The 14,919-nt window shown below is 37.9% G+C and overlaps 1 protein-coding gene across 3 annotated transcripts in view; it reads right to left on the bottom strand.

Moving 5' to 3' along the window:
• Nucleotides 1-2,175: 2,175 nt before the first annotated feature.
• The window catches only part of CHST8 (carbohydrate sulfotransferase 8), a 176,228-nt gene continuing 163,484 nt past the window's right edge, over nucleotides 2,176-14,919 (bottom strand). For all 3 annotated transcript variants that reach the window (XM_061469166.1, XM_061469168.1, XM_061469167.1), the window contains 2 exons: nucleotides 5,841-5,878; nucleotides 2,176-3,580 (listed from right to left, as the gene is read on the bottom strand). In XM_061469166.1, coding sequence (XP_061325150.1) covers nucleotides 2,432-3,580; nucleotides 5,841-5,878 — 1,187 coding nt within the window. In that variant the 3' untranslated portion in view covers nucleotides 2,176-2,431. The remainder of the gene's footprint in view (nucleotides 3,581-5,840; nucleotides 5,879-14,919) is intronic.

Here is a 14,919-nt window from a genome sequence, read left to right as displayed (position 1 = left end):
GACATTCCAGGGAGCGAGCTGAGCACACCGATTTCACCCTAGGATTATAGGAGGCCTCCCAGTCTTCATCAGTTCTGGAGTGCTGCCCCACTGGGTGCTGCCCCACTGGGGGTTATGAAGCTAAGCTGTAAACCAATAAACCTTGAATGTCCACTTCCATATGGAATAGAATATAAATTTGTTATAAATAAATATGAAAAGAAGGATAAAATATGGAAAAATCAGAATGAACAACTCTGAAGAATGTTCACTTGCATTATCAAAAATGAAAACGTAAAGATTTTATATGTGGGGGAAGAAAGAATTTAAACAGAAATGAGTGGCCTGACAACACTATCTAGTTAAAACTGTTGCTTTTTATTTAAACATTTTGATTGACATGAAAATATTAGTTTATTTGTCTGTTGTCTTAGCTGTTTTCTGATCAAGATAATGCATCTCTTCTGGCTTTTAAATACACCTTTACAGATCTGATTTTGTTTTTAAAGCATTTCTTGCCTTCTTTCTACTAGTCACAGGGAGTAAGTGATGTGAGTAATAAAGTCAAATTAATGCAACTAGCCAGTATTAAGTATGTTCAGGTATTTAGAATACTTCTGGCTTCCTTGAGATACTCTAAAACAGATGGTACCGTGCCATATGCAGTTTGTCATAAACATGCAAACCACTTATTTACAGTCTCTGTTTAAAGTGTGCTTGTTACCCCAGACAAAATAAAACCCTGCCAAAGTCTTCATCTTCATTTGTTGTTAAAAATATTATTCCCCTGTCATTAGCTTTTACTGGAATAGTAAAGGTTTTTAATTAAAATAGATTAGGGAGGTGGGGAGAGGGTAGTGATGGAAAAGCACCAGTTTTATACAACCAGAAGTGCAGTTTTGCTGGTGTATTTTTTCTACTCATACAGGGAACACTTTGCTGATGTGTAGCTGTCCAACAAAGTCTTTCAGGTACAAACATGACCTTGTGGCTCTATCAGTTAATGTGGGTATGTAGATTAAGATGAAAAAGAACTGGAGTGAGGGAGGAGGAGGAAGGGGAAAGGTCTTTGATACGAATCTAGTTGTAGGATTAAGTACCTTAATCTTTTCCCTTAGGGATCTCTCTAGCTAGCAGAAGTCTGAATACAAATGATACCCAGTTTTCCTCTGATTGCATCACAGAGCTAACCTAGGAGTTATCATGGTCTCTTCCACTGTGATGGTGCTGCACTAAGTTGAATTGAGATTCTTCTTGCAGTGGAAGTTCACCTGCTGACTTAAAGAGTTTAGTGCTAGTCTGCAGGAGCAGTGGTAGCACCCTGTGCTCTGGTACACTGATGTGCTCACAAGGTCAGACCCTGAAAAAGAACCTTGAGTCTTGTTCCAGTATGGCCAATTTAAATGTTGTCATTTCCAGTGGTTAAATGGAATGTAAATAAGGGTACTGTGTCCAGAATTAGATTGAAGATTTAATATTCTCATAAGTATATTAAATTAACAACTGAACTGAACCACCTGGAATATTTTTTGCATGTTAAATCAGATCTAATATTACTGCAATAAACAAGTGCAAGTTGTTTGCAGCAATGAAAAGAACTACCCTGTTGGGCAGGAAGTTGCATTTACTCTTGCTTGTTATTATGAAGGAAAGATTTGATATTCCTGGTGACTATGAAGATTAAACCAGAGATTTATGTTAATGGAAAGGATTAAAAGAATCTTAATTACATTTATAAAGATGCAAATATTCGCCTGCATTTTATCTTTTTGCAGATGAATGTGCCATGAGGGATACACTGAAGGGGGAGAATGTGTCCTCACTCTGAATTGGAACATCTGGTTTAATACTGCACTCACATGGTCATTAAGTATTAGTTGTTTTCACCAGTGTGGTTTGGAACAGTATGTGATAGACTTTTTCTCCTTACCTGACTTCAGATATCAGTAAATGGCAAATTACCACCAACTCCAGATAACTGGTGCCTGTTTAGGGTATTGCTTTGCATGTTGCAATGAACTGTAAATACTACCCAGTGTGTATATATGTTGTTTTGTTTTTTGCTACTCTGTCACTTTCAGACTGATTTTCTAAAGGGTGAAGAGCTTGAAATACTGATTCCACTGTAGAATCATCAGTTAAGTTTCTCCAGTTTCAAACCATCCTCCCCGTGCAAACACAGGCCACACCAGCATGGAAAATTATGTGCTTTATTTGGGAACCCTGACACATTATACGTATATGTACATACATTTCATGTGGAGAAATCATAGAAAAAATATGATTTGAAAAAGGAGGCAATTAAGGTGAAGGTGTAAACATCACTAGCCATTGGGTTTTTCTTGCTCTTCAACCAATTGTTTACTAACAGACAAGTATATAGAAACAAAAGCCACCTGGATTTGTTATGCAATTCAATTGATATGACTGTGAAAATGTCACAGCTCTCAAATCAGTATAAATCTTCAAAAGGTTTTGAGTAGTTAAACATCAAGTAATCCATATAGTAAAAGTCATAGCTTTGTTGTCGTTGAGAAGGAGAAAGCTGTGCAAAATACTGTTTTGTAATTTTACTGGTAGTTCTTTCTTCATTGGAGTGCCTATCTTTAAACTTGGGGAAAGTTAAATTTTGTGGAGCACCAATTAAGTGCAAGAAGAAGTTTGCATCATCTTCCATACTTTCAAACTTCCCAACAAAGTCATAGTCTATTAAACATGGGCTGCAAAGCCTGTTGACATGGTCCCAGTGGATATCCATACCCACTGGCCTATGTACATCCAGGAGATACTGAATGAACTCTTTAAATGTGACTCCAGCGCCTGTCCTTAATGCTTCTTTGGTGGCATTGACACGATATCTGGAAATGATAGCTTTTCCAAAAACTGGATGGTAGTAGTTGTTTGGGTGTTCAAACTTGTCCCGAAATGCAGATACCAACTTTTCAAAAGGCTCACGAATGAAAAGCATCTTTGTGTAAGTGTTGAGCCGATGATAAATTCCTTTGTGATCAAACCCATCCAGTCTTTTTAAATAGTTTCCATAGTGCACTGTGTTGTGCTGTATATCTTTTGTGGAAGAAGCCAGCCCGTTGAGAACCATGAGCACCCGTTTCCAGTTAGAGCAGCCTGCTTTTGGAACTTCACAGTATAGAACTCTGTATTTATCTTCCACAAATATTCTAGAAACATGATAAGGAGTGATTATTCTTCTGTTATTACTCTTGTACTTGGAACAAGTTTCTCTCATAATTTGCTTTCTTTCTCTTTGGATCTGATAGAGATTTTTCCATTTGTCATTGTTTCTATCCTCAGATTTAAGCGTGGGCAGGTTGAGAACGGAGCTGTTTATGGAAATAAAAATTGGGCTCTTTTTAATTATAAATCTCCTCCTTCGTTTATGGAGCCTGATGGAATTATTTTCTTCATTGTTCTGTTGATCTTTCATAGCAAACATTATGCTGCTTTGCCTTCTGTCTGTGCTTTGAAGCTTAGCGGCCATGTTTTCAGATGAGTGTAATGAATCGCTCTGCTTTACTGTTGCTACACTGTCTACAGTATTTTTTCTTAAACTTCTATCATGGTTGTTGCTAGAAATGCAGTCCTGATGAGAAAAATAGATGAAAGATGTTAGTAAATAAGAAGGTGTTTGTCACTGTTAACAGCTTGTGCAACTTACTGTGGATCTCTCATAGACTCCGAGCTCAGCAGAACTGTACAACAAAAGGCATTGCTGCAAGTACTCAGTGCTGGGCCTGCATTGTCGTATGCACTGTTGTCATCTTGTTCTGTGCTTACAGGGAAGTGAAAGGCTGCGGTGAACCTGAACTGGCAAATTCCAGTTCAGATTTGGGTGGGAAGTTGTGCACAGAGGGAAGCCTGACAGGGAAGGGAGGTTTACAATATTTGTAAAGTGGAGTGAAGATGTAGAGGGAGCAAGAGGGAGTGAAGAGTAGGAAAAGGGAAGCAGAAGCGACTGAAGTAGAAAATGGAGGATTTGCAGAGAAGTGGGTTAATAAGCATAAGTAAGGACCCTGAAGGGAGGCTTGAGTGAGGTGAGCCTTGGACCAAAGCGATTGAAGCTTGATGAGAAGCAGTAAGGGGTGGGAATGAATCTGTGGCTGGGATTAGGCAACTGAAAACAGAGTAAGCAACAGGGTTCTATAGACAAGGGTTTTCTGGGACCTGCTTATTTTCACTAGTTGGATCTCACTAGTTAATACTACTTCTGACATACTGGCCAGATGTGCTCCATTACTTCGGGCTTCCCAAAGGAGCTGCATTAAATCCCTGTCTCCGTATTTATGCCTCAAAGACTAAAATTAGGCTCTGGACACTGTTTAACTACATGTCATTTCTGTTTTGAGAGCTCACCTGGGAGCTGACTGGCATATGAACCACCAGGGAGTATTTCGACAGAGGAAGCAGATTGTAGTTGCAGAATATTTACTGCTTACCCAAAATACTTGATGTTTCTGTAGAGGTTTTATAAATTATAAATTTCTGATTTTCAGTATTTATTTTCTCCCTGATAGTATTTAAAACTGGCTTCAAAAATAAGATACTGAATGAATTTTAAGGTGTAGAGTATGGGGATAAGCAGGGTCATGTTCCCTCAAGGTGGCAGGTTAAACCTGAATTGTGATAGTGTTTACAAGTCTCTGTTGGCTGAACAAAGTGATGCTATGGGTAACTTAAAAAACTTGTGCTGTCATGGAGGTTATATCCTGCCTCATCCTTCCTTAAAGGTGAGAGGCTTAAAAAAAAGGTCTCAAAAAGGGACTCAGTATTCATTATAAAAAGCATTGGTGACAAAAGAAACAAAAAATCAGATTGTCTATATTCTAAGTGACTTGCATAAATTGATAACTATTATACAAAAGTCTGATAGAACAGGTAAGTACTAAGCAGAATTTTTAGACTACTATGCAAGTTGTTGCAGAACATGGGCTTCTAAAATATCTTGTAGTGGGGGTGGTGTATGATGTGTGGACTGGGAAACCAGGTGATAATTTTCATGCAAGATGCTATGTATTCAATTGTTGGAAGTGCTTGTTGTACTTTGCGCTTACCTTCAGAGGCTGTTTCTGGTAGTCAGAGGTGCATTGAAGATTTTATGTAGAATACACATGTATTTCTAAATATTACCCTTTACAAAGTGGCTGAAATTCAATTTAATTTACTCATGATGTGACTGATATTTCAAGGTTTTAAAATCCAGACTTCCTAGATATTCATATTTTAAACGATGACACTGACAATGAAACTAGAGTTTTTGAGGAACTCAAATGCCATGATTTGAATGTCTTCTGCAGTGTTGACCCTTCATCAAGAAGGTCAAGCTGGAGCTGTAAAGATGGAGTGATGTCACTCACATCACTGATTTCACCAGGCAATGGCTTTTGGGTAACAGCTGGCAGCTGCACAATTGCTCCTTTGCATATTTTGCACTTACCCTTAACCATGAGCTAGCAGCTGCCCACCACAGCCATTCCCTGCTGCTGTCAGTGTCCCAACAGCCACTAGATGGAGGAATTTTACCAGGTTTTCCCTTTCGCCTATTTCGAACTGCATCTCAAGACATAATTTGATCAGCGTTATTTCATGCAGGATATTAATATATGCAAAGTTTATGGTATCTTTTAGCAGTATCCAGTCTAGGAAAAACCTCATAACATTGAAGTTGCATATCTTATCATATTTATGTTTTAAAAGGAAAATTTGCACTTCATGGCAAAGCTTTGATGCATCTTTCCTTTTCAATACTTCATCTCCAGTCTGATGGCCTTATCTCAGCCATCTCTGTCCATGCTCTATACTCAGAATATGTGTATAATTTTCCTTATGTAGTTCTGAAAACTTACTTTTCTTGGTGGTTGGAATCCCATGTTATGTTTTATCCCTAAACAAAAAAAGAAATTGAAGACAATATTTAGTAAAAATAAAAACATTGGTTGAATTTTCTGCTGGACTGATAACAGTGTGTCCTCTCAGTAACTAAAAGGAAAATAGGAACAAGTTCTGTTAAGGCAAAGTTAAATAGAATCATAGAATCTTAGACCACTGTTGAATCATAATAAAAGTATTTCATAGTAACAATACTTCATGGAAGGCCTATTTATTTACAGATGTAATAATTATGAAATGGAGTGAATGGCTCTACCTCTCTTTTACAGACACGGAAACTGAGATGGAGAAAAACGATTGCTTAACCTCAGCTAAAAGGTCAGTAGCAGAGCAAGAAGCAGCTGGAATCTGCTATCTTAGGTTAGAGCTCTAAAAAAATGCTGTTCTTTCTGCACTTACCAAAGCTTGTGTGGTTTCTCCCCCTGCAACCTCAGATAGTATGGTACTTAATCTTAGTAATAGCTTGAATTAAGTATTATTCTTTGCTGTTAAACCACAGCAACATACAGTGAAGTTATGTGTAAGTGAAGTCATATTTGTGGAGTTCTGAAGAGACAAAACAATGCAGAATTGTGTTTTGCCATATCTTCTGGTTTCTAGTTATGTCTGCCTGAAAATGTAATAATAAAGATGTGAAAATCCTAGAAGCCAGCTTTAGCAGATGTGTGGGAACTATTTACTATTCTAACCTCTGCTAAGTATAAGTTAATACAGGAATGTATAATGGAAAACACTTCTTAATTATGAAATTATTTTGAGGCTTTTCAACTGCTGTCATCACTGCTACTTTTGCTTGAGAAATTCACTTGCTTGAAGACTTCAGTTTAATCAGTCTACATGATGAATCCACAGCCTTTTTGACAAGGGCAATTGCAGATAAAGGTATTGCAGAGCATTGTAAGTGGAAGCATCACCGGGCTAGCTCAGTCCCTTTGGATTAATTTTCATGGAACTATGAAAGGTCTCAAAACACAGTGCATGCATACTTCATGCAAGTCCAACTCACATGATCAGTCATGTTTGGGTTTTTTTTTTGTGTTTTGGTGTTTTGTTGGGTTTTTTCTTTTTTGTTTTTTAAATCCAATCTACAAACTTGTGCTTATAAGTAAAATTGTCATGGTTATTTCTATGCTGTTATAGTTTATCTAGCAGTGGTTGATTACAACTAATTACATTTTTGTAGTAGTGTTTCATAAAGGTAACTTGAGAGATTTATACTTTACACTGATATGCTGTGCTTTTGAAGTTAAACACAAATGCTAGTAGAAGATGAGTAACTGTTTAAAGAAATGTTTCTTCATTTACTGGCTTTAACATGTAATCAGACAACAATTCATGTTTAATGTAAATGTTTGCTGAAGCACTTGCCAATCTCTTCTATGTTTTCTGAGTTTGACTTCTAAAGTTGGCTTGTTTTAGCTGTCTTTCTCATGATGCAGTCTGTCACTTCAGATTTAAAGCTACAAGGAAAAAAGCCTCTTAAGTGCAGTGAACTCGGAAGTTATGTTGTACAGATCTACTATACTAATACAAATCTAAATTTAATGTTATGCTACATCTTTACTATACATGTTAACTTGCCAGGTCTCAGATGTTGTTGCCTAAATGGCTGTATATTTTTTTGCCATAAATAAACCACTGGTGTCCTCCGCATACAGGCAAATTAATGGTCGTTAAATGTCTGGTGCCAGACGCAACAACCAACATCTCATTAGTGCTCAGAGAGAGAGTAGCTGGGAGACAGAATCATTCCATCAATTTTACATTGCTTATGTCAGTTTTCATGATGTTCTTTTCTCTTCCCCTTGTGCAACCATGACTTTCCAGACCTGAGCTTGGCCTATGTTTTATGTCTGTTTTTGTTTTCTTTCATGAAACGCGAGCATTGTGCTTCAGCCAGTCCTACCTTGTAGTCAAACCCATTGTGAGCTTTTTTTTTTTTTTAAAATGCTACTAGCAACACAATAAAATGGCCTTCATCTTCCCTGTGTAATATTATATAGCATTTTCTGTCTGCCTTCTCCTATGTCTCTCTTGAAGACCTAATTTTGGTTTGTCTCTGGTATTTTCCTCTGTTCTGAGACTACACTACAGCTGAAATATTTTTTAATAAAAATGAGAACTTCAAGTCTGCATCTGTGACTTAATGGGCTTCTGTGAGTAGTGTATACTTCTTTGCTTCATCCTAACTGATGTGTGAAATACACTCTGGAAGGGCTGTTACTGTCATTGCATGCATATCTATGTCAAGTATCTGGTCTTCATGCACTCCAGTCTTAGGTCTTTACTCAGAGACGGGAACATATACTTAATTGCAGAAAGAGTAAAGAGTAACAGACTAGCACTCAGAATTCTGATGAGCATGAAAAAAAATTTAGTCTGAAAAGTATTTTCCTTAAAGTACTGGTCATATCAGGTCATCTTTTTTCATATATATATATTTATCATTTAAAATGAACTTTTAGCTTGTACGGTATAGAAGAACTGCCCATTTCTGATCCTAACTTACTCTGGTGTCTAATTTTCTACATATTTGAATGAAACTGCTCATTAAAAAAATCTATTTTTAAGATTACTACTTTTGTAAATTATTTGTTCTTGTATATATAAAATACATGTAGCATGTGTATTTGGAATACTTTAAAAATATATAACCCCTTGGAAGAAAATGCTTTTATTTTGAAATTGTTTCTTAATTAGTAGAATGTATATGTATGTACCTCTTTTAATTGTATCCTATGTATATATCCTTTTTATATCTAGAACTTTGAGTTTATCTGATTAGGAAAAATTCCCTTTGAAGTCCCCATCTAAGCAACATATACAGAACCTCATTTTAACACACACAATAACATAAAGTAAAGAAGGCTTAACAAAACTTTAGCACCTCTTCAGTTGTGCCTCAAACAAGAAGCAAACCTATATAGTGAATCTATATAATCTAACCTCTTCATGTCCCTGGTGAAGCCATAAGTATGTGGTGTCATTTCCCACATATGAGTAAACTTAACAGTGAATGCTTTGGTTAAATGATACACTCCTGCTGTTGTCAAACCAAAATGCTTAGTGACAGGGCATGCATCACTGTGTTTTACAGAAAGCTGTGAAGTCATGTATTTCTCAAACATAGAGTGTATTTTCATGTCTGTTTAACACTAATTGTTGCGACAGTAAAGATAACACAACCAGATTTCACTGTATTCTCTATCAATGTGGGGTTGCATGCAGGAAAAACTTGAGCCTCCTGCAGTTTGACCAAAGAATCTGTTTGTCACTCTTCAAGTGAAAGCAGTTAAGCAGTCTCCATAGCACCCACTGCTTTTATGGCACCTTTTTTTATTTGGTGGCAGAATAATTATATGTATGAGAAAAAAGATTTTATTTATGTATGAATTGTAAGAGTAAATTATTGTGGAATGTATTTGTAATGCAGCTTTTCTGGAAGGATATTATATGTTACTGTGAATGTTTTATTCTGATATCCATTCCTACACTATGTACCATCTAGTGATTTTTTCTAAACTTCACTTTGCAAAGTGTAGTAAGTTATTTACTACTATTCTGGCTTTTCACATGTGAGAAGCAGAGACTAATAGCTACATTTGCCAAACTGATCTGATTTTTAGGTTGTCATGTTTTGAATTACAAACTCAAAAATTGATTGTCTCAAACCCCCATATTACTGGTCAAGTTTTACTTTGAAAAGTTTAAATTCAGACTCATATGGTGAGTCTTCAGTAATGTCTAGATTAGCATGCAGGTATCTGACTTCTAATCACGGTGTTCAGTTCACCACATTGTAGATGATTTCTCAAGTAGTGAGATGCAGTTTATCCACTGAACACTGTAGTTTTGAGGCCCAGATTCTGCTGCACATCTCTGGATCAAATGCTCATTTGCACCCACCAAGCTGCCTGGATGCCATATATCCTTAATATGCCACATGTCAATGGACCGTGGGCTGTAGAAGCATTTCTGGCTTGTGTGAAGCTGGCCAGTAGTTTACTGACTTGAGCTGCTGAGAGAAGGATCCTTCTGTAAGTTCCATTGTAGGGCACATGGGCTGTATGCAATATAAAGCTTCAACTTCTTGAGGAGCCTGACTGTGAGAAAGATACGATTTTGCCCCTGGTAGGTGGTGTGCGTTCCTAGGGACTCCTGGCTTTTAAAAGCCATTATGGAGAATAGTGCTGTTAACTTCAGAGTACTTCTTTTTGCTCTGATGGTATTCTGCACTTGTGAGACCCTGCTTGGAGTACTGTGTGCAGTTGTGGTGGTCTCAATGTAAGATGGACATGGAGCTGTTGGATCAAGTCCAGAGAAGGTCATGAGAATGATCAGGGGCTGGAGCACCTCCTATGTGAAGACAGGCTGCTAAAATTGATGCTGTTCAGCCTGGAGAAGAGAAGGCTGCGTGGAGACCTCATAGAAGCCTTCCAGAGTATCTGAAGGGGGCCTACAAGGATGCCAGAGAGGGACTCTTTCTCAAGGACTGTAGTGATAGAAGAAGGGGTAATGGGATCAAACTTAAACAGGGGAAGTTTAGATTGGATATAAGGAGGAAGATCTTTACTTGGGGGGGGGGGGGGGGGGGGGTGGGGTGGTGAGGCACTGGAACAGGTTACCCAAAGAGGCTATGAACACTCCATCCCTGGCGGTGTTCAAGACCAGGTTGGACAGAGCCTCGAGAAACATGGCCTAGTGTGAGGTGTCCCTGCCCATGTCAGGGGGGTTGGAACTATATGATCTTAAGGTCCTTTCCAATCCAAACCATTCTATGATTCTATGTTAGTATTTCTCCAGCTGCAATTATTGGCTTCTCTTCTGTGCTTCTACAGTCTCCGGTTTTGGCTAATAATTACAGCCCTTTTTTGTACTTCTGCTCTTAATATTCATGCTTGTATTCTTTCCAAAAATTTCTTTCCCTTTCCCTTTCTTTCCCTGTATAAAGATTTCTGTCTCTGCTCTGACTCTGTGATCCAGCACTTCTGAGGTGGCTTGTAATATTTCCAGAAACAAAAATGTCTGCATTTGATAAACTAATTTTTAATTGATCCTTCTCAATTTGAAACCTACTTGAGTTTTATTGTTACTGTTGTCTTTGCCAGCAATGTTAATGCAAAAAAAAAGTCTCTTTTAGGGAAAACCTAGGCAGCATATTTCATACTCTTCAGATGGATGTTCATTAGCAGCAACATCTGACAGGATTGCTGACAAAATATACTGCATTTGAAGTAAAAATTATAGAAAAACTATGGGGTTTTTTTGAGTGCAGTTAAATAAAATGATGTTTGTTTGCTGTGCAGATGTTAAACCTCATCTTCTCACTCGCCCATGGTTCTGGTATGCAACATCAATCTCCCATTATACTTTGTGGCAAATAACCTGATTCTGAAGTCCATCTCACTGAGTTAAAGAAACTGAAATCTTCAACAGGTTTGATGGTTATGGCCTTCTCACACCAGGGGATGGATAGAATGTTTCTGTGGTTATTTCTCATTCTCCAAAGTAGCCCTTTGGAGCTGTAAGTATAGCTGAGTAAAGAGCTGGTTTGTTTTTTTCCCTTGTTTGGGAAAGCATAAATAGCTTGCCAAGCTACAGAGGGTAAGCGTTCTTTTAATGTCCTTACAGGCCTCCTTTCATATGCACGTTCCTTTCTAAATCAGGTAACTCAGTTACTGAGTTCTTAAGTTTTTGTTTCAATCCTACTGTTGCCCAGCATGCAATTTAATAGTTTAAATGTAATCTATATGAGGAACTTTAAACTCTGACTTGAGGCTTATTCTTAAGCAGTTTGTGACAAAGTATTCTACTTCCCCAAAAGATAGCCGTTCATCCCAATTTTCCCATCTACCATGCCCATAATGTGCACAAACTGAATTACTTCATATTGATCTTGTGCTTTTCAATCTGAGCCAGCTTCAGCAAGGTAGGCATTGAACCTAAGTGAAACTGCTAGCTTCATATTTCTGCACCAGGCAAATCTGCAGTTTCTCCATCCCATTGGCAGCAGGCAACACAGTATTGTGCTGTGTTTGTGCCATGGAGTACTTAGGATGGTAGCAGCTTATGTGCACCTCAGTTGATTAAAACATGATTACTGTGGCTTTTTGTGGTTGAAATGACTTTCCATCTTCATGAAGTAAGGGAGTCTCTGGGCAGAAGTATGCTATGTGGGGAGAGCTGAATTGCAATTCTGAAGGGCATACCCCGGGTATAGTTAAAAGCATTTTGTTCATCCACCAGTTTGAAAGAAAAAAAAATTACAAATGAGGGAACCGAAGTAGAGATCAGTAGACACATTGATTGACTTTTAATATTTGCCACTTGATGACTTTTATACTGTCAAGGAACTTGATATTCCCAGTTCACTTGTGGTACCAGTAGCTGATCTTGTACGCCTGAATTGAGCAAAACTGCATGAAGTCGTCATTCTGAAGCACAGCACTTACTGACTTGTGGCTGCTGCCATGTTGCCATTGCTTCCCTCTTGATTACCTCATGAACTCCCTTGTAACAAATGCTCTTGGCATAATGTTCCTCTTGATGTTTTAAAGTAGGCCATTCCTCATGCACAGCTTTCTCTGCTTTGTCCAGTAGGAGATTCTTGGAGTAAAAGAGTATGGAGCTGGTAACTGCTGTTTCCAAATGTGGATGCCACCTGAATATAGGTTTTATGTCTGCACAGTGTTTCTCAGGCAGGATACCCAGGCTATCCTCCTACTGTTGTTTCCCCCTCATAAGGTCTCTTGGGAACTTGCACCTGTTCTGCTGTACATATTTTTGTGTTAAGTGTACTAGTAAGAAATACCAGCAACTGAAACTGGTATTTTTCAGTATTTTAAACACAACTTCATGTGAGAAATAAAATTGCCTTGAAAATTTTAGGATTCGTGGGGGTCAGAGCAAGAGAGAAGCAGAAAAACAAATGGTAGCATTTTAGAGGACTACATTCTGTTTGAATCAAAACCCAATTAAAGTGTTGCTCTGACTTCTTGGTAAGTCGTCCCCCTCCTTTACCCCCCTTAAAATATCTACGGTGACTTTATTGGAGCGTTTGAAAGGGTGGTGTTAATCTTGTCCAGAAAGTTATTATTTTACATTTAGACTTTGTAATGAGGCTTTCTTTTATCTGTCCTCTACTCCACTATTGCGATCATAAGTTGTTTGAAGAGAAGACTTTCGTATTGCTTGGAATTTGAAAACCCTGATACTTTGACTTGCAGCATGTTAATAGAACAGGAATAGAAAGCCTTCAAGAAAGACAAAGGCTACTGTGTTTTTTCGTAATGTTCTTATGCTCTAAAATATACCGAATCAATCTCCTTGACTAAATAATCATGTAACTTACACTTGGTCTGTTTTCTTGAAGGCTAATAAAAAGGAAAGGGAAATGCATGATATCTTTATATTGCAAGTTTAACCGAGTGAATACAAGAAGCTGTTTGTGAATTTATGATGAGGAAAGTACTACTACTTGTTTACTCTGTCTTCTCTTTGCTCTTTAGCCATCCTAATTAGAGACTGCCGTTTTCTGGCTTAATTTATATTCTGTAAGAATTCTATGAAGAAAGTGGAAAAGTCAAGCCTATGCTATTGTATTCCCTATTCCTTCTGTGGACCTATCCCTGGGAATACAGTTAATTAGCATCATTAGCTTTCAGGCACTGTCAGCAGTTACTTGCAATTTCTATTTAATACCTTTCAGTTATTTTCCATTCTCATACATGTAATATTTGCATATTGCCTTCATAGCATGACTTTGACAAGGACATTATGCTTTATTCAGGTTTATTAGGAAGTAAAAGCTAAGGTTTAAAAATATAGCACTGCACTTATATTTAGTACCCTGTAAGAACTCTTCAGGTAACCAGAGGAGTTTCAATGAATCTCAAGCCAGCACCTGATGTAATTTGTGACTGTAGAGAAGCAGGAGTTAGCTAGAGCAGCTCACCTAGAACCTAGAAACATTTCAAGAAATTGTGCGATCAGGACACTAAAGCTTCAGTGGTCTTTCTACTGGAGTGAGGACAAAGTGATACAGGTAGAATTTTGGACTGCTTTCATGTCATTCTGTAAAGACATTTCTTTGGGAGAGAAAGCACAAATGTTAAGAGAGGAGCCTGCAGGCAAAACTTAAAAGGTAGATCCACGCAGACATGCCTCTGAATATTACTTCAAGAGATTTAAGGAATTAAAGATAACCAAGTCAAAATACAAATTAAATTGTTCTCAAATCAATTAAAAAAAAAAACAAATAACATACTGACGTGTCAAAGGAATGCAAGGCTTGATGGCAGATGACATGAAACTTCATCAAAAATCAGATACAGAGTGAGTGATGTCTATGCCTGACAAGACAATGCCAGCAGGTCTGGGGGGCAGTCAGATACTGTTATTGTCCATGGAGGCCACCAGGCATATCAGGAGGCACTTCTCAATCAGTAAAGTGGCAGTTTGGTATTTGTGTTTTCTCCTTGGCAATGTAAATGTCAATGAAAATTGGTAGGAGGCCACCTGGAAAGCACGACTTTGTGTCTGTATAAGTTGTCAAATATTTTCTTACCTCAGTGTAAGGGACAGTGCTTGAGGAAAGGCATTTTTCTCAAAATGAGAGAGAAAGGTATTCTCTGTTTGGTCACTCTTCCCTGTTTCCTACAGGTGCCACTTCTTGTGCAGCTGTCTGCCTTGGCTGCAGGAACCTGGAGGGCTCTAGTATATTTGACTCTCTGGCACTATGAACCATTAATAGAACCTGAAGTGAACGCACTTCTGCCACTGCCATTTTATGGCCACATCTGCTTTTTTTTTTTTTCATTTGGACATAATAGCACTTCCTAATTTTTCTAGTATTCCAATGTAGAATGGTGCATCACCCCAAGAAGCAGCCATATGAATGGAGAGATTTAATTGTTTGCATCTACCTTGACAACCCAACCTTGGCATACAATTGCTATGACAGTTGATTCACCTGATTTTGTAAGTTGATGCATACAAACAGTGAGGAGCCAATTGGTTGGTGAATATGGTTAACTA

The sequence above is a fragment of the Pezoporus flaviventris genome, unplaced genomic scaffold, assembly GCF_033815535.1.
Source record: "Pezoporus flaviventris isolate CSIRO_AGI_PZ_B2104156 unplaced genomic scaffold, CSIRO_AGI_Pfla_v1 ptg000054l, whole genome shotgun sequence".
Classification (NCBI taxonomy): Eukaryota; Metazoa; Chordata; class Aves; order Psittaciformes; family Psittacidae; genus Pezoporus; species Pezoporus flaviventris.
Note: the sequence above shows the minus strand (reverse complement) of the source record. Positions and strands in the feature narration are given on the sequence as shown.